The 21,621-nt window shown below is 47.9% G+C and overlaps 1 protein-coding gene across 4 annotated transcripts in view; it reads right to left on the bottom strand.

Moving 5' to 3' along the window:
* Nucleotides 1–4,866: 4,866 nt before the first annotated feature.
* The window catches only part of CATSPERG (cation channel sperm associated auxiliary subunit gamma), a 48,249-nt gene continuing 31,494 nt past the window's right edge, over nucleotides 4,867–21,621 (bottom strand). For all 4 annotated transcript variants that reach the window (XM_081200168.1, XM_081200167.1, XM_081200169.1 and 1 more), the window contains 13 exons: nucleotides 20,091–20,153; nucleotides 18,725–18,908; nucleotides 15,628–15,755; nucleotides 14,783–14,863; nucleotides 14,488–14,544; nucleotides 13,066–13,222; nucleotides 12,871–12,934; nucleotides 11,571–11,669; nucleotides 10,379–10,477; nucleotides 8,387–8,479; nucleotides 7,874–7,973; nucleotides 5,973–6,099; nucleotides 4,867–5,190 (listed from right to left, as the gene is read on the bottom strand). In XM_081200168.1, the coding sequence (XP_081056294.1) occupies nucleotides 5,060–5,190; nucleotides 5,973–6,099; nucleotides 7,874–7,973; nucleotides 8,387–8,479; nucleotides 10,379–10,477; nucleotides 11,571–11,669; nucleotides 12,871–12,934; nucleotides 13,066–13,222; nucleotides 14,488–14,544; nucleotides 14,783–14,863; nucleotides 15,628–15,755; nucleotides 18,725–18,908; nucleotides 20,091–20,153 (1,383 nt within the window). In that variant the 3' untranslated portion in view covers nucleotides 4,867–5,059. The remainder of the gene's footprint in view (nucleotides 5,191–5,972; nucleotides 6,100–7,873; nucleotides 7,974–8,386; nucleotides 8,480–10,378; nucleotides 10,478–11,570; nucleotides 11,670–12,870; nucleotides 12,935–13,065; nucleotides 13,223–14,487; nucleotides 14,545–14,782; nucleotides 14,864–15,627; nucleotides 15,756–18,724; nucleotides 18,909–20,090; nucleotides 20,154–21,621) is intronic.

Here is a 21,621-nt window from a genome sequence, read left to right on the forward strand (position 1 = left end):
TCTGTGGGTGAAGAGTGGTATACTACTACTGGTAGTAGTAATAGTAGTAGTAGTAAGGTAAGGTAAGGTAAAGGGACCCCTGACCATTAGGTCCAGTCGTGACCGACTCTGGGGTTGCGGCGCTCATCTCGCTTTATTGGCCGAGGCAGCTAGCGTACAGCTTCCAGGTCATGTGGCCAGCATGCCCAAGCCGCTTCTGGTGAACCAGAGCAGCGCACGGAAACGCCGTTTACCTTCCCGCCGGAGCGGTACCTATTTATCTACTTGCACTTTGACGTGCTTTCGTACTGCTAGGTGGGCAGGAGCAGGGACCGAGCAACGGGAGCTCACCCCGTCACGGGGATTCGAACCGCCGACCTTCTGATCGGCAAGTCCTAGGCTCTGTGGTTTAACCCACAGCGCCACCCACGTCCCTTTAGTAGTAGTAGTAGTAATCATAATAATATTACTCCAGTCAAACAGCACAAGGAGTACAGCAAGCAGGAGGTCATGGAGAAAAGTGCACATCTTCAGGCCAGACAGTTGGTCCTTAAAAAAACAAAAAAACACCTCCAGTCCTCAGAGGCAGGCTACATTCAGAGGCTCAGGAGGCCTTGGCTCACCTCCAGCCCACGTGGGAGCAAGTTGCTCATTTGGAGCTCTCCATGGTCCTGCAATAGTTGACCTACCTTCATTAGTCATCTGGAGCAAGGAATAGGTTAGCTCGTGGCTGTGCAGCAGCAGAAAAATCACAGGAAGCTGCCTTACACTGAGTCAGACCATTGGTCCATCTAGTTCAGTACTGTCTACACTGATTGGCAGAAGCTTTCTGCGGTTTCAGACAGGGAGTCTCTCCCAGCCCTAGCTGGAGATGCCAAGTATTGAAGTTGGGGGCTTCTGCATGCCAAGCAAGTTGTGATGGCCTGGGAATCTGGTTCAGAGGCTGAACCTGAGGAATCCCAGCCTGCACTGGAGTCCCCGCCTCCAGGGCCGGCTGAGCCGGGGCTAGGGCTTGAATCTGAAGGGCCCTCACCTGTGCGGGATCCTCAGGAGCAGACACCAGCTGAATCTGCTCTGGCTCCAGAGGTGATGGATGACCCATTGCCCACAGGTGCTCCTCTCCCAGCCCTGTCAGGGGAAGGTGAGGTTGCCTCTGGGTCCAGTAACCCTCCAGCCTCTCCTGAGCTGCAGAGGCTCAGGGCAGAGAGGCGGAGGGAACTGGGTTCTCTCAGGAGGAGCGCTCACCTTAAGGCCAGGAGAGGCAGGTCACCTGTGGGCCGGGACCGCCCCTGGCCTCAGAGGAAATAAAGGCCAGTCAGCCCAGTCCCAGGTTGCGGGAGCAACGTCGTTGGAAACCTGTTTCTGCCAGCACCCAGACCTGTTCTTCCAGAGTTCCCGACCACGCCCGGTTTCTTGCTTTGGACCCCGCTTCGCCCTTGGTGGACAGTCTCCAGACCCTCGACCCAGGACCAGACTCTGACCACACCTCACGGTAAGCTCCCCGGGACCAGTACACAAGTGCTCTGTCACTAAACTACAGCCCTTCCTCTACAGGAGGACCTCTTGGGGCACCCACGCTCACACGAAGCTATGGTTTGGCATAGCATGATGTGAGGAGACACAGAATTGAAGAACAAATTGGTTTCCACATGTTGCAATCTCTAACTACCCACTGTTGAAGAGCGCTTATCAGATACACTTTGATATTGCTTGCAAAGCTCATGAGAGACAGTACGGAAGGGGGTTGGATCTGCTGCTGAGGCCAATGCTTCACCTTGCCTCATGGGTGGGCTGCCTCTGAGAATGGGACTCTCATAGAATCATAGAGTTGGAAGAGACCACAAGGGCCATCGAGTCCAACCCCCTGCCAAGCAGGAAACACCATCAGAGCACTCCTGACATATGGCTGTCAAGCCTCTGCTTAAAGACCTCCAAAGAAGGAGACTCCACCACACTCCTTGGCAGCAAATTCCACTGTCGAACAGCTCTTACTGTCAGGAAGTTCTTCCTAATGTTTATGAAACAAATGCATGTATGAAACAAATTCTCAATTTCAATTCAGGAAAAAGAAGTGCCTGTCACCAGTGCTATTCTTTCTAGAAAAAGAGGTGCCAGAATTCACCCTGAACACCTGCCTTGTTTTCTTATAATGGCAATGGTGCCCACCTGAGAGGTGCCAGAACTGAGTTCTGGCTTTAAAAAAGCCCTCCCTGTCACCGATTAGAAGTTTGGGCATCACCAGGCAAGGCAATCAGATACATTTATAGCTCCCTTCACTCTTGGGGAAATTTCTTTCCTACAATGTAGTCAAGCTCAGGAATAAATGATTTGGTGTTTGCAGCGGGTGCAGACTGCCCTCTAGTGGATTACCATAGTAGCACAGATCTAAAAAACTGCATTATTATTTTTTTAAATTAAAAAACTGGTTTTAAGAAAATGCAACTTCCTTAATACTTTATCCATATTGTCCTGGGCTTTCTTATCTGATATCTGTAAATAGAGTCATAAGTGTAGGTTGCCTGAGGTAATAGCTGTTCAGAGCCATGGACTTGTTAATAGCTTGGAGATGTGTTAATTGGCAAAAGCTTCTTGATACAGCACATTTTGGGAACCACTCAAGGATGGGCAACAATTAGCAGTGGTGGACCTTGGGGTCTCAAGTTTCAGCGGTGCAAGGTCAAAGTTCAACACTCCTCTTGCTTCTCGGACACCATTCTAAATCATAGTTTCAGCACCCTCAAGGCTCCATGCCCAGTGCAAGTGTAATAAGCAAGCAAGCAAGCAAACAAACAAACAAACAAATAGTGTGTGTTTCATAAATTCTGAAACAAGGGGAGTTGAGTAGAGTAGAAAAATCAGGAATGAGGAGGACTGGGGGGGTGGGGAGGCAGCGCCTCTCTTTCTATGGGAAATGGCTCTTTATACTACTTTGGAGGTCTTTAAGCAGAGGCTTGACAACCATATGTCAGGAGTGCTCTGATGGTGTTTCCTGCTTGGCAGGGGGTTGGACTTGATGGCCCTTGTGGTCTCTTCCAACTCTATGATTCTATGATTCTATAAGGATTTGCCTAATTCACTCTGCGCATTAAGAGAGGCAGAGCTGTACTGCTGAGTTCCTTTGGAATGGGTATGGAACTGAAAATACTTTGGAGAAAGTTAGTCCAGGGTTTGTGTGGGATTTGTTGTCTAGCTGCTATCTAGCTGGATTGGAGGCAATGGGGTGAAGAAGCCTCTGCATTCTATAAACTGTGGCTAGCCTTCCCTGGCACGTTTTAGCAGCCAGCTGCAAAGTCCAATCCTATGAGCAAGGATACGTAGAATTAAAGCACAATCCCACTTAAAGTATAATCTCTAGTTGCATTTAGGCACCTAATGAATACTACTGCTTTAAAAGAATCCTTTGCACATTTACCATATGTTCCGGCGTATAAGACAACTTTTTAACCCAGGAAAATGGTTTCCAAAGCCTTGTCGTACTCCTTTCCCAATTTTGAACCAATCAGTTGTTCCATATCCAGTTCTAACTGTAGCTTCTTGTCCCACATAGAGATTTCTCAGGAGACAGATGAGGTGATCAGGCACTCCCATTTCTTTAAGAACTTGCCATAGTTTGCTGTGGTCGACACAAAGGCTTTTGCGTAGTCAATGAAGCAGAAGTAGATGTCTTTCTGGAACTCTCTAGCTTTCTCCATAATCCAGCGCATGTTTACAATTTAGTCTCTGGTTCCTCTGCCTCTTCTAAATCCAGCTTGCACTTCTGGGAGTACTCTGTCCACATACTGCAGCTTACCCCTCACAAAGCTAGATTCCCAGCACCCCTTTAAAAGCTATGGTTCCCAGAATTATTTTAGGGAAGTTGTGTGATTTAAATGTATGGCATGCAGGCAGCCTCTGTCCTGAGCAGCTTTCAGAGGTCAGCAAAGATGAATTTAGAGCCCCTTGTGAGAGACAGAGCTGCTCTCAGGTCTTCTGCATGATTCCTTTTTCCTCTCCATTTTAATACCAGATTACAAGGAGGGAGAAAATCCGAGCTGAGCCTGATATTCTCCCCGCTTTATCCCCTTCCACCTTGCAAGCTAACCCTCTTGCAGTTTCCTGATCCCCAAGAATTTGCCTATGAAACTTGCATGCTTTTAAATTCATGTGGGAGTGCACGGGGGGGGGGGGAATCCTTGCTCCTGTCCTGACTGGGGTGTCTCTGTGTGCGTCAATACATGCTCACAGGTCAGACCTGTGCAATGAGAAGATGATGACTTTCCACTTTTATGTTCTGCACTCACTGGAGGACAAAAGATACTCCTTACCAACCAAATTGCACAGCAACCAAATGTTTAATGAACCATGTAACGTCTTGGAATGACCATCAAAAACTAACAACAATGTTAAGTGGACAGATAAGAAAATTGGTAAAAAGGATTATCTGCCTCCTTTTTAAGAAATGACTGGGGAAAGGTGCAATGGCTTTCCATTCATTCACAAACTGCCTCTACACAGGCAGATTTTAAGCTGAAAACAGGCCTGGAGTTTCATGTACAGGATCAGGCACTTGTCATGTGTAAGGTGGATCAATCAGGTTTTTTGGTTAAGTTGGCCTGTCCGGTTTAATTCTGCAGCTGCTTTCTAGCGTCAGGATGATACACTGCAGCTGAGAAAGCATCAGGGCAATGGAATACATTACATATTGACCTGAGATGACTAAAGGGGTTTGAAGGATAGCAAAAAGGTGCTGCCTAGGGTGATAATAGTTGAAACTGGGTAGTCTCTGGGTATCTCCCACCAACTGATCTTAGTGGTTTTACTGACACAGATTTCTGGAACGGTTCCCATGCATCTTGCAAATGGGCCAACTGAACAACTTGCTCACAGACCATCGTGTTTTGTGGGGGGTTTTAAGCTTTGTGATTCAGATGTCATTCAGTTGTTATGTCCAAGGTGGCTGTTGTTTGCTCCATGTCAGGACACTGCAAGCAAAGAGGAGCCCTTTGCAAGCTCATCAGAGGAAGGAGAATCACAGAGGGATGGTGCACCCAGACACAGTGCAGGGCTAATGGCAGAAAGGGCCTGGAAGCTGCAGCTGACATTAGCGCGTTTTTGACTGGGGAGGCCCTTTCGGGGATTGGGATTGTGGTGAACTGATCCCGCTGAGTTCAGAGGCCAAGTGCTGCAGGGATCCTTGACTGGTGAATGAAGATGAGAAGGTGAGGCTGGATTCTGGCAGGAGAGAGAGAGAGAGAGAGAGAGAGAGAGAGAGAGAGAGAGAGAGGTTCAAATGGTTCCAGAAATAGCTGAAGATGTAACTCACAAGAAGCTGAGAGGCTCAATACGTTGACTGTTAAACTGGTTCCGTGGAGCATGCTTAGTCCCAGTTTTTGGACTAGCAAAGCAAAAAAAGAGGGGGGCAGGCCTGGTACAGCATCTGTGAAAGTGTGCCTGCCTGCCCTAGTACAGTTGAGCTAAATCATTAGGTGACCTTAGGCCAAGGGTCACCAATAGGGTCTCCTCAAAAATCCACAACTGACAGGAGATTGTTCACTCTTTCTACTTCATTCCTGTTTGCACTGGCCTAGCCTCTCCTACACTGAATATGCCCTTTTAAACCACTCCAACAGTTTAGGGCAGAGGTTCTCACCCTTTTTGAGTCCACAGCTCCCTTGACCAACCCTGTGGAGAAACACACTCTGAAGCCCAGCTATGTCACCCCTCGCCTGCAGAGCCAGCAACCCCTCACCCCTTTTCAAACACCTTTCTTGATGCGTTCCATCAGCCTCCTCTCCTCTCCCCTCTTGGTGAGTTAGGATTAGCCATATCCCTGCCTCCTCAAGATACAAATGACATCTTCCCCATGTTGATGGGACTGGCAGACCTAAGTCCATAAGGCAAACCAAAATTGGCCTTCCTGCTAAGAGATCACCTTTTCCCTATCAGATGGTTCCCTAACAGAAGTCTCAAGGAGGTTTGGTCCTCCTTAGTGCCCCTGCTTGTTGCCAACTCACCTATTCGCATAGCTAAAGCTTCCTCCAATCTCCGGAATGTTCTGTTGAATAAGCCCTTGACCAAGGGGCCCGTGATGTAAACCACTATGTATAGAAGTAGCAAGCCAAGGATGATGGCTATTGTAACCTTGGAGCGGAGAGGGGGGAAGAGAGAAGGTGGTTGTTAATTCCTAATTGTTAGCAATACCTATATGTGAACAGAAACCTCAAAAATTGCTAGGAGAGGGAGCAAGAAAGGAATGAATGTGGGACTGCACACAAATGTTCATTCCCTTCTGCGGATTCAGGCTAGCAAAAGATAAAACCAATGGGATCAGCAACAAGGGTGTTGCAGTGCATCCTCCCTCCTAGAACGATTTTTTTCTGTTTGGGTTCAGCCAGCTATTCTCACTCCCTGCCATGCTGCTTCCCTTTTCCTAAACGGCACAAAGCGTGGTAAGAACGATGGCATTTGTTCCCACGGCAGAATTCACTTGCACAAGTCATACTGATGGCCACCAACTTTAAAACAGGGTAGGGAATTTTTTTGCAGGATAAGGCTGTCAGCGGGGTACTGGCCACGGCAGCTACCTTCTACCTCCACTGTTGGAGGCAACCAGCCGCTGAATACCATTTGCTTTGAATCACATGTGGGGAGGCAACTCTTATGCTTGCTTGCGGGCTTCCCAGGGAGATATGGTTGGCCATTGTGAGAAGAACAATTCTATACTCACTTTGGCCAAACAGATGGCAGTGAGAAGCCCCCAGGCAAGACAATAGGATTTGCCCCATTTGTGATTCCCAGCAACTGGTTTTCAGAGGCCTACTGCCTTCATTCAGTCTTCTGGCGGTTCCCTCATTGCGAGAAGCAAAGCTACAGGGAACCAGGCAGAGGGCCTTCTCGGTAGTGACGCCCGCCCTGTGGAATGCCCTCCCATCAGATGTCAAAGCGATAAACAACTACCTGACATTCAGAAGACATCTGAAGGGAGCCCTGTTCAGGGAAGTTTTTAAAATGTGACATATTAGTGTATTTTTCATCTTTGTTGGAAGCCGCCCAGAGTGGCTGGGGAAACCCAGCCAGATGGGCGGGGTACAAATAATAAATTATTATTATTATTATTATTATTATTATTATTATTATTATTATTATTATTATTATTCTACAGTGCTATGCTACAAGCACAGCTGGTTCTCATCATTATAGCCTGAAGCAATAATAATAATAATTTATTATTTATACCCCGCCCATCTGGCTGAGTTTCCCCAGCCACTCTGGGCAGCTCCCAATCAAGTGTTGAAAACAGTACAGCGTTACATATTAAGAACTTCCCTGAACAGGGCTGCCTTAAGATATCTTCTGAATGTCAGGTAGATGTTTATCTCTTTGACATCTGATGGGAAGGCGTTCCACAGGGTGGGCGCCACTACCGAGAAGGCCCTCTGTCTGGTTCCCTGTAGCCTCACTTCTCGCAATGAGGGAACCGCCAGGAAGCCCTCGGCGCTGGATCTCGGTGTCCGGGCAGAACGATGGGGGTGGAGACGCTCCTTCAGGTATACAGGACCGAGGCCGTTTAGGGCTTTAAAGGTCAGCACCAACACTTTGAATCGCGCTCGGAAACGTACTGGGAGCCAATGCAGATCTCTCAGAACCGGTGTTATGTGGTCCTGGCAGGACTTTGAACTTGGGTATCCATAGGGCCACTTTATTCCCCATGAAGCTGGCCATCACCAGAGCCCCCCTGAAGTATAGGGGGTCTGTTATGACTAGATGGCTGGGGGGGGGGCTTTTTCAAGTGTGGCACTCCATATATGCCCTCTACAGGGAGACTTCCATGGTGTTGACCCTGATGTCCTTTTGGTCATCAAGCAAAGCCTTTTCATTCCAAGAATGAAGATGCTCAAGGCATGGCAGCTGTTACCTTCAAGAGAAAGATGGCCCGGGTGGGGCTGAGGCGCAAGCCATGGACATGGATAATGAACTCCAAGGCATAATCACAGTAGGTGCTTTCGTCGACACCCCTATGGAAGCAAAAGAGGCAGGACGTCAGTTGACTACTGGTCTGAGCAGGCCAGCTTGGCTTTGGTCAATTGCTGTTTACAGCTCTCCCAGTGCTTAGATCTTTACATAGGCTCTTCTTGGTTTCTCACATCATTCATCTCCTGGTCCACTACCTTCCAAACCATGTTTCTTCTCCGTGCTTTCAGAGTGGTACTTTCTCCCATCCCCATGACGTAATAAGGCCATTAATTTCAATGAGTCTAGTCTACGTAAAACTCAAGTTGAACACCACCTTTTGATTGTGAATTGTTTTAACTTGTGCTCAGGAGTTCTTATGGCTGAAAGGTAGCTTATCAGTATAATTCAGTTCAACTGTAAATTAATTTTATTCTTTTTAAAATGAACCAAACACATTTTAAAAACTCAAACCTACCTGTTTGATACTTCCACCACAAAAAAATAATCAGGAGCAGACGGACCCTGAGGGACAATATCATAGCATGGAGAATTCGTCTGGCACACCCACCTGTGGGAGGAAAGGGATTTTGCCTTATGATGTCTTACATGGTAGGCTGTTTCAATTCATGTCCCTAGCTGGGGACAATAAAGTGGTTTAGTCATGCGGGACACATGACCCGGAAAGCTGTCTGTGGACAAACGCCGGCTCCCTCGGCCTGAAAGTGGAGATGAGCGCCACAACCCCATAGTCACCTTTGACGGGACTTAACTGTCCAGAGGTCCTTTGCCTTTACTTTTTGGCAGATGGCAGGTGACCCAAAGAAGAGAGAAACAGAAGGGAAATAAAGCACATGTCCTCAAAAAGGATACTAGTAGAGCCGTAACATTTTTAGAGGAGGATAACCAAAATGATTTAGGGGTTGGAACAATTTCCCTGTGAGGAAAGTTTACAACTTTTAAGCCTTTTTAAATTGGGAAAAGGGCAAGTAAGAGGCAGGGACATGATAAGAGGGACATGAAGTTGGGCATGGCTTGGAGAAAGTGGACAGAGAGGAGTTTTTCTCCCTCGTAACACTAGAACTTGTGACAGGTAGGTATCCGTGCTGGTCTGCCATAGTCAAAACAAAATAATAATAAAAATCCTTCCAGTAGCACCTTAGAGAACAACTAAGTTTGTTATTGGGATGTGCTTGCGTGTGTATCTGAAGAAGTGTGCATGCACACAAAAGCTCATACCAATAACAAATTTAGTTCTTCTCTAAGGTGCTACTGGAAGGATTTTTTTTATTTTGTTTCGACTAGAACCTGTGGACATCCATCAAATCTGTGTCCAGGGCAGCTGTTTACCAGCTCCATCTGGTACGCAGGCTGAGACCCTATCTGCCTGCGGACTGCCTCACCAGAGTGGTGCATGCTCTAGTTATCTCCCGCTTGGACTACTGCAATGCGCTCTACTTGGGGCTACCTTTGAAGGTGACCCAGAAACTACAACTAATCCAGAACGCGGCAGCCAGACTGGTGACTGGGAGCGGCCGCCGAGACCATATAACACCGGTCTTGAAAGACCTACATTGGCTCCCAGTACGTTTCCGAGCACAATTCAAAGTGTTGGTGCTGACCTTGAAAGCCCTAAACGGCCTCGGTCCAGTATATCTGAAGGAGCGTCTCCACCCCCATCATTCTACCTGGACACTGAGGTCCAGCACCGAGGGCCTTCTGGTGGTTCCCTCGCTGCGAGAAGCCAATTACAGGGAACCAGGCAGAGGGCCTTCTCAGTAGTGGCGCCCTCCCTGTGGAACGCCCTCTCACCAGATGTCAAAGAGAACAACAACTACCAGACTTTTAGAAGACATCTGAAGGCAGCTCCTTTAATGTTTGATGTATCACAGTATTTTAATATTTTTTTGGAAGCCACCCAGAGTGGCTGGGGAAGCCCAGCCAGATGGGCGGGGTATAAATAATAAATTATTATTATTATTATTATTATTATTATTATTATTATTATTATTATTATCCAAGGAAGATGAATGTTAGAAGATTCAGGACAGGCAAAAGAAAGGCCTTCTTCACACAGTACAGGGTTAAACTTGTTCCCACCCGATGTAGTGATGTCCACTGACTTAGATGTTTTTAAAAGGGAATTGGGCAAATTCAGTGGCTAGTAGCCACAATAGCTATGTTATATGTCTGCCGTTGGAGACAAATGTGTCTCTGAATGCCAGTTGCTGGAAAGCACAAGTGGAAAAATGGCCGCAACCCCAACGCTTCTTGAATGCTTCCAAGAGCACTTGGTTGGCCCCATGACAATCTGAAGCTGGACTAGACAGGTCTTTGACCTGATTCAGCATGGCTCTTCTTATGTTTTATTGCCGACCAAATTTCATATTTCATTTGGGAAGAAGAATTTGGGAGGTTTTAGATCAGAAACTGACACCCACACCCAAAGACGCAGCAAATGTTTCCTTACAAAATCCCAGACTCGGCTTGAGAGAGGATATGAAAACCTTCAGAATCAACTTTATCTTCGTGCATTTCAGCCCTAAGCCAGATCAAACTTGATGTTGCACTGGAAAGAGAATATGAAATCAACCATGAATTAAGACAGCTAAGCTTTGCAAGGAAGCCTAAAGTGGTTACCAGGCCACTCACATCCTTAATAGCCCATTGTTACCCACCCACCCTTGCCAGCTTTTACATTCCTATGTTCATCAGCTATGGCTCATTATCAGCTTCAAAATAGAAGGGGGAGAATCAAATCTCTTACAACTCACCAGTGCTTTTTTTCTGGAGGAACGCTGGGGTACGCATACCCCTACACGTTTTGTGAATCTTTGTACTTTTGTCTATTTGCTGTATTTATTTTTCCCAATTTGAACAATAAAATGGTGATTTTCTTTAGTCAAAATGAGAGTACCCCTAAACGTTTTTTTAAAGAAAAAAAAGCACTGCAGCTCACAGCTGTTCCTCTGCTCTATCTCCCAAAGTGGAGGCAATTCTCATCACAGACCAGACAAGTGGCTGTTTGTAAGCCACAACCCAAGGGGCCACAGATCAGTAGGCAGAGCACATGCCTCATATTCAAAAGGGTCCAGGTCTGAGCACTGATATCTCCAGTTAAATGGTTACAGGAAAAAGGACCAGGAAAGATTCCCCCTTCCTTAGACACTGTGGAGACACTGCCCATCAGAGTGCACTGGCAATAGTGGCCCTCCAGATGTTGTCAGAATTCAGCAAGTCCCCAGTCCCTGGACAGAATAATCCAATGGTCTGTTGCAGTATGAGGCAGTTTCCTCTGTCCACAATTCTGAGAAGGCGGCCATTGGCTGCTTCTGCACTAGGGCCATTTAGCACTGCTGAGGTATTGCTTCTCCTTAGTCATCTGGAAGGAGTGAACCGGCTGGAGGAGCAGCTCCTCTGTGCATAAGCAGTTGGGGGAACACAGGAGCCTGTGATTATTTAATTGCGCTCTCTCACTCTCATATGGCAAATCAGCACTTTTCTTACATGGGCATGTTCACATGGTGCGCGGGCTTGGAAAGACTGGTCCCAAATGGGGGTCTTTTAAACTGACTAAAAATGTTGCATTTGAATAAGACATAGATACTAAACCGCTAAGGTCACAATGCTAGGCACTGTGGGGGTCTGCAAAATGTGGTCACCTGCCATTCACTGTGTTGTACTGAAAGGTCTCTTCCTCACTGAAGTATCTGATGTTCTCCATCGAAAATGGTCCCCCACCAATTACTCTGAAGATGTAGCTGCCAGCAGAATAAGCAAGATGGAGGTGAGTTTGCACAAGCTTAAACAGTTAAAAAAAAACCACACCCATTCACAAACAGCTCGGACAAAACTGCCATTTCTCCTATCACAGCAAGAAGAAGAAGAGGAGGAGGAGGAGGAGGAGGAGGAGGAGGAGGAGGAGGAGGAGGAGGAGGAGGAGTTTGGATTTGATATCCAGCTTTATCACTACCCTAAGGAGTCTCAAAGCAGCTAACATTCTCCTTTCCCTTCCTCCCCCACAACAAACAACAAACAAGCCGGGGACCCACTCCCAGAGGATACCAGTCACTGAGAGGTCAGGGGAATCAACAAGAGCATTTCCTTCTGTATCTCGCCTGAGAAAGGTTGCCAACCAGGGCAGTTTTAGAGCCATTCCTAGGTCTGAAACCAAATTAAAATGAGTCAAAATAACCCATTTCCTCTGGGCCACCACAATCCTCCCAGGTACCTTTCCCTTTTAAAAAATTAGGATGTCCTATTCATGGATCTCCTGTGTGTCCCATCGACTGAAGACTTGCCTCTGGCCACCAAGCTAAGCTCATGGCAGAGTTTCCCCAGCCGTGTCCTTAGCCGTGATGCCAGATCAGTTGGGGTGTACCGTTAGTACAAATGTATACCTGCCAGACAATTTTCTTGCCTTCAAGGGTGTCACATAGCAACTAGGGACTCTTGAGGAATTTGTTCTTGGTGTGTTTTGATACAAACTGACCCAATCAACACCACTCAGACTAAGGTGCAGATCAGAAGTTAGTCATCCTTCACACCTCTCCAGAGTTCACGATGCAGTTCTCAGTTCAAAAAGAAAATGCATCAAATTGCATATTTTGAGAGAAAATGTATTAAAAACATGTATCTAGATGCAGATTTGAAAATTAATGTGGACATGGGGTGGAATGCGTTTTCGAACATATACAAAAATGGAAGGGACTGGAAACAGTCTTCTCTGTCCTTCCCTAGCGACAACAGGGCTTCCTCTGATTGGCCTTCAGCTTTACCTGGAAGTCCCCAGCGAAAACGTCTTGGGTCATACTAGCCCCAAGGCCTGGGCACCCTGGCGTTGACCTAGGTGCCTCCATCTTACCCTCCCCCTGGCCTTTGAACAATATGCTCAGTGGAGAGTCACTGATTTCAGTTCAGCAAAGCGACAAAATGCCATCAAAAGCACAGCTCAGCCCTTACCTTCCATTGAAACGTCCCGAGTCTCCTGTCACCATATCTTGGATCAAAAAAGAAGGGTAAAACACTGCAAATGAATCAAGCAGGTGTGGTATCACCATGTGTCTTCTGCCTGGCATCCATCATTCCTTAATTAACTTCATCTATAAGCCTCACAGATCTGACCCACCCAGACACCCCACTTCACCCCAGCCTTACCATCATTGAAGGAGAAGCAAGGCATCTCGGGGTCCTTCTTGATACAATCAAAGTAGCGCTTGTTCTTGACGGTAGTCTCATTCTTGGTGGAAGTAATGTCAAAAGCTAGCCTCTTGCCTGGGGGACATCCAATGTAGACAGTCGACACATAGCTGCCCTGTGGGGGCAAGCAAATTGGAAAAGAAAAGGGGCCTTTTTTTCTTTCTTTCTTTTTTAGAACACTGGATTGCAAACTCCCTCTCTTAAAAGGACCCCTTTTCACCTCTGTGTCTGCTGTGGAATCCCTGCATGTTGCAGAGGATAATTTGGACAGGCATCTCCTCGGAGGACCCCTCGGTCAATGCCTAAGGTACCTTCACCTTGACCTTCATGAAGGGTTCCCTAGAATACACCCGAGAGGACTCACCACGCTTTTGTACTAGTTCTGCTCCTCTGCCTTGGAACAGAAGTCTGGCCTGCAGGAATTTTTTTGATTATTTTGCACCTCCTGGCAGGTGTCGCACGGAAGGCAACAGGCAGACTTTGTTGCGCCCTTGCGGTGGCCACTCCTCACGGAGGTTGCCAGCTGGTAACAGTGTTTGCCCTCTCAGCTTGGTGAGCCCCTGTTGGGAGCGGCGGCTGATGATCGCTGGCTGGCTTGGTGGTGTCTCAGCAGCACCAGAGCTGCAGCTACAGCAGGCCTAGGAGGAGGGCAGTCGAGACCAGGCTGAGGTGCCAAGTGCAGCCTTTTACCGGCCGCCTGTCCTTGGCTGCACGGCACAAGGGCAGGTGCCAGGGGGTCCCAGGTGAGCGGGCAGCTTTCCTTCTATGCTCCTGCTGCAGGGCACATGCCTCAGCCAAGGGAGGCCCTGGCGAAGGAGTGGTGCAGGCCAGAAAAGTCCAGACTCCAGCCGGTGGGAGTTCCGCCCCCAGGTGTGAGCACCCCTTAGCCAGCCATGAGGAGAAAGAGGCACCACCACCGCTCGGGTGCGGCTCGCCTCCCTGTGGCTCCAGAAGATGGCAGCCAAGTGGCCTTGTCATGGGAGCGCCTGGTTGCACCCCCCCCCCCCAGAATTCTGCACCCGGGACTACGGACCCCATCGTCCCCCTCACACTATGCCATAGTCTGGAGAAGAAAAACATGGCTTGCTTAATTTGCCACCCAACAAAGCCACAAAAGCAAGGCCAGTCAAGGTGGCCGCCGCACCTCTAAACAATTCCCACAGCTGTAGGCTGCAGAGGAAGACTGTTCACGGCAAACAAGCTGCCTTTCCAGAATTACTGAGCTTCAAGAATTTTCAGCATTGTCAGGTACCATGGTGGGGAGGGATTCAGACTGGAAATCCTGAGTATCAGGTGCCAACTGCCTCCTCCGGGGCTGCTACCAGGAGGAGAGAATTGAGCGAAATTATCTTCCCTTCAAGCAATCCTAGCCACCCTTACCCTTATCCGTGGTCCGTTGGATGTGTACTCGTAGCAGTTCATTCCCGAGTGTGCAACCTGGGGAAAGTAAATACGAGCCAAGCAAATGTCAGGGGAAAGGCAAATTCTAGCCACTTGTATACCAGAGGAGTACAACTCAATAGATCAGAAGCAAGAAGCAGTGTGGCAGGAGACTGATTTCATGTGCCACCTTTGGTACACTGAAGCGGCACCAGGTGGCCTATCCTAGCCCAAGAGCAACAATTCTGTGATAGAAGACAAGACCCTGGGACTTCAGCAAAGATTGCCTTCTTACCTTTAAGCCAAAAGAACTCTTCAGAAGGTTCTTCCCACTCAGCTGCTGATACGGGTAAACGCCTTTGTCATGAATAACTATCTGTTGTTGTGAGGACGAAGAGATGCAGTGGTGCAAAAGAAACAGGAGTTTAAAATGGAATCAGTTTTAATAAGAAACCAGCTCTCTAATGGCATTTTTCCCTTGTGAGCCACTCAATGGTGCAGAATGGATGGCCAAGAATACTCATAATATCAGATCTTGCCACCCTCTAAGCGCATGTCAGGAATCTTTGTTGTTTGCTTCTTCTCAGCAGTACTGACATTTCCGGCTGTTGTTTATATTGGTTCTAATGATCTATAATCCTGTGATTTAACATATATTTTGTATTCCATCCTGGAACCTTAAGGTGAAGAGAGGCTATAAATCATATAATGTGGTTATGGAAGAAACAAGACCTTCTGGGATGCAATGCTATAAGCTCCTCCATCGTAGACTCAGCATGTATGTGCGTGTAAATAAGCTATATATGACATAAAGACGTCACATTCCGAGGAAACTGAACCTTGGGTGAGCGCCTGGAACCCCTGGAATCACACAAAGCTCAGAGACTGGGGTGGCATGCAACAACGTAAATATCTGTAGGCCTTCATTACGCTTGCAGAAAGGCACTCTGTATATGCTCAGAGATTCCAGAAATTTTGCACAAACCTAAGCTTGCAAGCATAGTTTCAAATATGTCTCAAAATGAGAATGGGGTTCTGGTTTCTCACATTTCAAAATGCTGATCAGAGCAAGCCTGCATTTCTGACTTTTCAAGGGGGATTTTGCCTCATTTCATCATCTAGGATTTGAGAGGCCCTTACCTGATATAGTACTGAACCTCTGCTGATGAGCTCCTGCCTATGTAGATGTGTATGAATATATTCAGGATGGGCTAAGATGAGAGTGAGCCAGATGTTTTGGAGAGAATTTTCATCTGCTGACTCCCCCACTGCAAGCAAAATGAAAAAGCTATCAGCCAATGCAAAAGAATAGGGCATGTACATGTGGAACATAACGTTGGTGCTTGCCATGAATATTCTTCTCGCTGGGCATGCAGCAACCATGTGAGATATGACCCCCTCTTACTTCTTGGCAGTAGCACCCCACCTATGGAAAACTCTCTGCTTCAAGCTCTGACTGATGCCAAAGTTGGTTATCTTTCGGCACCAGCAGAAGACTCATTTTCCACCAGGCTTTTTGAGCAGGCTGAGGGCTATTGTCTGTCTACTGGGACACATGGCTATTCGATCTAATATACTGTATTTAGTAGGCAGAGTATGAGTGTATTCTATTTACCGTATTTTTCGCACTATAGGACGCACTTTTTCCCCTCCAAAAATGAAGGGGAAATGTGTGTGCGTCCTATGGTGCGAATGCAGGCTTTTGCTGAAGCCTGGAGAGCGAGAGGGGTCCGTGCGCACCGACCCCTCTCGCTCTCCAGGCTTCAGGAAGCTATCCCAAGTCTTGCAAGCCCGGCGGGATGTACCGCGGGCTCGCAAGGCTTGCGGGCAGCAGCCTGCACCCAAAAGCTGGGGACAGCGGGGAGGCGCAGAGCCGCCACCCCGCTATTCCCCGACCTGATCTGGAGGCTGGCGGGGGGAGAAGCAAGCCTGCTTCTCCCCCCCACCAGCCCCACAACCTCCAGATCAGGTCGTGGAAAAGCGGGATGGCGGCGCTCCGCTATCCCGCTTTTCCCCGACCTGATCGGGAGGCTGGCGGGGGGAGAAGCAAGCCTGCTTCTCCCCCCCCACATCCCCACAACCTCCAGATCAGGTCGGGGAAAAGCGGGATGGCGGCGCTCCGCTATCCCGCTTTCCCCCGACCTGATCGGGAGGCTGGGGGAGGGAGAAGCAAGCCTGCTTCTCCCCCCCACCAGCCCCACAACCTCCAGATCAGGTCGTGGAAAAGCGGGATGGCGGCGCTCCGCTATCCCGCTTTTCCCCGACCTGATCGGGAGGCTGGGGGAGGGAGAAGCAAGCCTGCTTCTCCCCCCCACCAGCCCCACAACCTCCAGATCAGGTCGTGGAAAAGCGGGATGGCGGCGCTCCGCTATCCCGCTTTTCCCCGACCTGATCGGGAGGCTGGGGGAGGGAGAAGCAAGCCTGCTTCTCCCCCCCACCAGCCCCACAACCTCCAGATCAGGTCGGGGGAAAGCGGGATGGCGGCGCTCCGCTATCCCGCTTTTCCCCGACCTGATCGGGAGGCTGGGGGAGGGAGAAGCAAGCCTGCTTCTCCCCCCCCCCCCACATCCCCACAACCTCCAGATCAGGTCGGGGGAAAGCGGGATGGCGGCGCTCCGCTATCCCGCTTTTCCCCGACCTGATCGGGAGGCTGGGGGAGGGAGAAGCAAGCCTGCTTCTCCCCCCCCCCACCATCCCCACAACCTCCCGGCTTCAGGAGAGCCCCACCGCCAGCCCCACAAGCTCGGGGGACAGCGGGAGAGGCGCAGCGCGCCATCCCGCTGTCTCCCGACATGGTTTGGAGGCTGGCGGAAGGCTTCCTCCTCCCCCAGCCCCGCAAGTTCCCAGAGCGATGCCAAAGCATGGCTCTGGGTCCCGTTCTGGGGGTGGGGGAAGCTCGGGCTTCCCCGCCCCAGCCCCGCGCCTGGCGGGGGGGGGGATAATTTTTTTTTGCCTTTATTTCCCCCCCCCCAATCTAGGTGCGTCCTATGGACCGGTGCGTCCAATAGTCCGAAAAATACGGTATTCTATTCCAGTATATTCCATTTTGTTCTTATTGTTTTTTGAATTGTTGTGGCCCACCGTAAGATCCCGTGAAGAGGGATGGAACATAAATCTTGTAAATAAGTAACACTGCTGAGAAGAAAGCCTGTGATCACGGTTTTCCTGGAGACCTCTCCCGTCAGGGGTGGGGTGCCAGGAGCAGGTCAGTAATAACTCACATGGTGTCAGTGAAGTTAACTCTTTATTCAGAGGAACAAAGAGCTCCAGAGACCAGGCCTAGTGAGCACAGCAACTCTTCCCGTTAGATCTTGCCCCAATGAGGCAGCTACAAGGACTGAAGGTCCCTGTTTCCCCACAGTGGCTTCCTAGCCCAGGTCCTTCCCAAGCAATCTGAGCCTTCTCCGCCTTGTTTGTCTCTGCTCCACCCTCTTCAGCTTCTGGGAGACATTTGAGGAGGAGAGCTGGTCACAGCAAGAGGGGGAGACACCCTGGCTTCTTCACCAGCCTGACCCATCTCTGCTTCTTGCCCCTCCCTCCTCTCCAGCCTCCGCTTCTGCCTCTACTTCTGGACTGCTCTCTGCCGCCGCCTCTTCCTGCTCACTAAACCCTGTTACCTCTTCAGCTTCCGCCTCCCAGTCTGCTCCCTCTGACCACTCATCCTTGCCCCACCACCACTCCCCGGGCTTTGAGCCTTCTTCCCTTGGGGGTCCCCCACCTGGTTCCTTCCCCCCCCCCCATTTCTCTGTGTCCAGCCAATCTAAGACATCCCCTCTGCCAGCCCCTCAGTTCTGTTCCATGTCTGTGCTACTGTAGAACCAGAAATCAGAAGAAAAGCAGGGAGGATCACAAGTCAAAATTAGGAGGAAGCATAGCCTAGGCCAACTCGTATTACCACTGCAAGACATCCACATATACACGGCGAGTCTTTTAAAAGAGGCCCCGTGGAACATCTGTACTCTGTATCCACAGGGCCTCTTTTAAACGACTCACCGTGTGTGTGTGTGTGTGTGTGTGTGTGTGTAAACACCTTATGGGGGGGCGTGTTAACATCATGGCTTCACTGAGTGTGGCCTTAGATATCACCACATGCCCAAGAAACAAGAGGTTCACAGTAGATATCAACATTACATTCTCAGTTGGGTGTGGGAGATGCCCTGTAACTGCTGTGTTTTATGTGACAGATCCACCCCTCCCTTCCTCTATCACAGCAGTTCCTGAGCTCAACACCCCTTACTGCTCTGTTTCGTTGTTCTCATGCTCAGGTACAGAGAGAAGGTGTATTCGGTGTTCTTGTCAAGGTAGAGCTTGGAAGGCAGTAAGTTTTCAGGCAACTGATCGTACATCTTGATGTAGTTGGCCATGTCAACATAGATGCCTGCCGAGGTGTTCCAGTTGCTTGCCACATAGCTGTAGTATTCCTGGGAAGCAAGAAAATGATCATCTTCCACTCCCCACACCCACCCTTTGTCTCTTCCTTCCAAGTGCTCCATAAACTGTACCTTAGTCATGGTTGCAACAGCCCTGGAAAGTAGGCCAGTATTGCTATCCATTGACAGTGTGATTGGTAAGTATTGGCTTGCCTAAGGTAAGGCATACAGTGAAGATAGGGGCAAAGCCCAGGTGCAAAATTGGGTGTTGCAGCAGTTAAAGGTGAAGCATGTTGGTTAGGAAAAGGAAACACTCATACATCAAAATTATGACTGTTTCTTTACTAAATGATTCGTATTGCATGTGTGTCTATCACACATCAACTGACTGTCAAATCCCTTAGCAAGCAGTCAAAAAAAAAATGGTGTCTTCAGGAAACACAACAGTATTCCTCTCTCTCCTTGAATATCAAAATCACTTTATTTTGGGTTTTTTACTTAAAAAAGAAAGTTTAAGAGAAACCAGAGGCCTTCCTCCTGGGCACAGTGGACCAATTGGTGTTAAAGAAGGATAGAACTTTTTTTATGTATGCTACAGCAGCAGCAAGAATTCTCATCGCAAAGCATTGGAAGACACAAGATCTACCCACCTTGGAAGATTGGCAGATGCAACTAATGGACTATATGGAGATGGCGGAAATGACTGGCAGAATCCGAGACCAGGGAGAGGAGACGGTGGAGGAAGATTGGAAGAAATTTAAAATTTATTTGCAGAAATATTGTAAAATTTATGAATGTTAAGGACATTGAAATGAATTGCAGGGGCTTTAGCAACAAAGTAAAATGTAAGATCGGATTAACAACAGATAAATTAATGGGATATGAACTTGCTGAATTAATTTCTAAAAAGGGATACAAGAATGGGAGACGTGAGGAAGTCGGGAAAATAAGTTAACTGAAGATGAGAAATTAAGAAAGAGGGAAATTTTTGTTTTTTGTTGATATATGTGCTTTTGTTTCTTTTTTCTTTTTTGATGTGTTTAATGTTTGCATTTTTGTATTGTATTGTTTTTTGTGACTTTGTATTTTCTTTGTCTTTGTACGCTTTTTTATTGTGAAACTTAATAAAATACTTATTAAAAAAAAAGAAAGTTTAAGACCAGGTTAATGTTAATCATGGAGTGGTGAGGGCAGTTGTATCTAAGGAATGCTTTTCAAAATGTTTGTTCTTACCGCATCCTCTTTCTTGTTCTTCCACCATCTCCATGTGGGGTCATGGACTGGGTCAGCATAAGCCTAGGGAGAAAAAAAGAATTGGTAAGGGTGAGTTTGAAGACAGACAGGCGCACAAAAACTATCACTAAATTAGCAGCAAAACCTGTTTAGAAATGCAGAAATAATATACAATTTTATTTCGTGTGGGACAGCATAGAAACCTCCCTGCTGTGGTCCACCCAAGCAGAGGTCATGGCAACCGATCTGGGTGGATGAAGTGGCAGGTGGTGGCAGCTCCTAAGAGGAAGGGGTTGAAGGAAGACAGACGGTGGCATGAGAGATAGTAAGCTGGCATGTTGGAATCCTGGAAGCCAAGACCCAAGTTTGGTGGGAGAAGCCCAGCAGAGATTTAACATCACAAAAACATGCCGGAGAGAAATATAGTCTGTGAAACCTTTAAAATGTGCCCTTTTGAGTCCCAAAATGTCCCCTTCTAGAAGCTCTTTCCATCTGTCCCACTTCCCTGGCATAGAGCCAGACCACATGTTTGGCAAGTCATAAAAAGGTTTACTTACAAAATTCAAAGGTCAGATTCATGTGCTTTTCCATACAGCGGTCAGAAAAGATGCACAGGCATTTAAAACACTGTGTAGTTACAGAAGGTAAAAGTTTCTAAACTGTTGATAGAGAGGGGAAATTCTAGAGAGAATGCAGGCTGGGGAAACCCAGCCAGATGGGCAGGGTATAAATAAATTAGTATTACTACTACTACTACGATTATTATTACCGTATTTTTCGCTCTATAACACGCACCCGACCATAACACGCACGTAGCTTTTAGAGGAAAATCCGTAGGCATGCCACCCGTAGGCATTCCCTCCATAACACGCACAGACATTTCCCCTTACTTTTTAGGAGGAAAAAAGTGAGTGTTATGGTGCAAAAAATACGGTAATTACTATTATGAAACAAAGGATGCTGGTTAAAGTCATGAGGCTGGAGTGACCAGTTCAGAGCTCCTTACATACTGAAGTCCACATGGGGAATGAAAGATACCAAAGGCTTGGTCACTCATTTCTTCTCCAGGCTTAGCCTATGGTTTAACCCTTTCATGCTCTTATTAGATTGGAACATTTTAGAGTTATAGGAGGCTAGAACTTTACATAGGCCTTCTCTCTGACTACTGGAAGTGGGAGGCCTGCTGCTCTATTTAAGGAGACAGTGGAGACAGAAGATTCTTATATGCTTATGATGATGAGTGAAGCATCTCTCACTTGGACAAGAAGGATGTAATCAAAAGCGGGGGGGGGGGAGGAAACCCAAAGGTCATTTAGCTGCCTCATCCAACACTGTTGAACTAAAGCAAACAGTAGGGACCTTTGCAGAAAGCATTTTTAAAAGCTTTCAAATGTTTTTCCTTCCATTAGCAAGAAAAGAGAGGGAGCAGTTTAGAGGTGCTCAAATGTGTAGTTAAATTTTTATCCCAATTTCGAGGAGGGGGAGGGAAAATCAGAGCAGCAGGGGGGGCTTCAGATTCCAGCTGCTTCCT

This window comes from Podarcis bocagei (assembly GCF_964188305.1).
Source record: "Podarcis bocagei genome assembly, chromosome: 7".
In the NCBI taxonomy this organism is placed as follows: domain Eukaryota; kingdom Metazoa; phylum Chordata; class Lepidosauria; order Squamata; family Lacertidae; genus Podarcis; species Podarcis bocagei.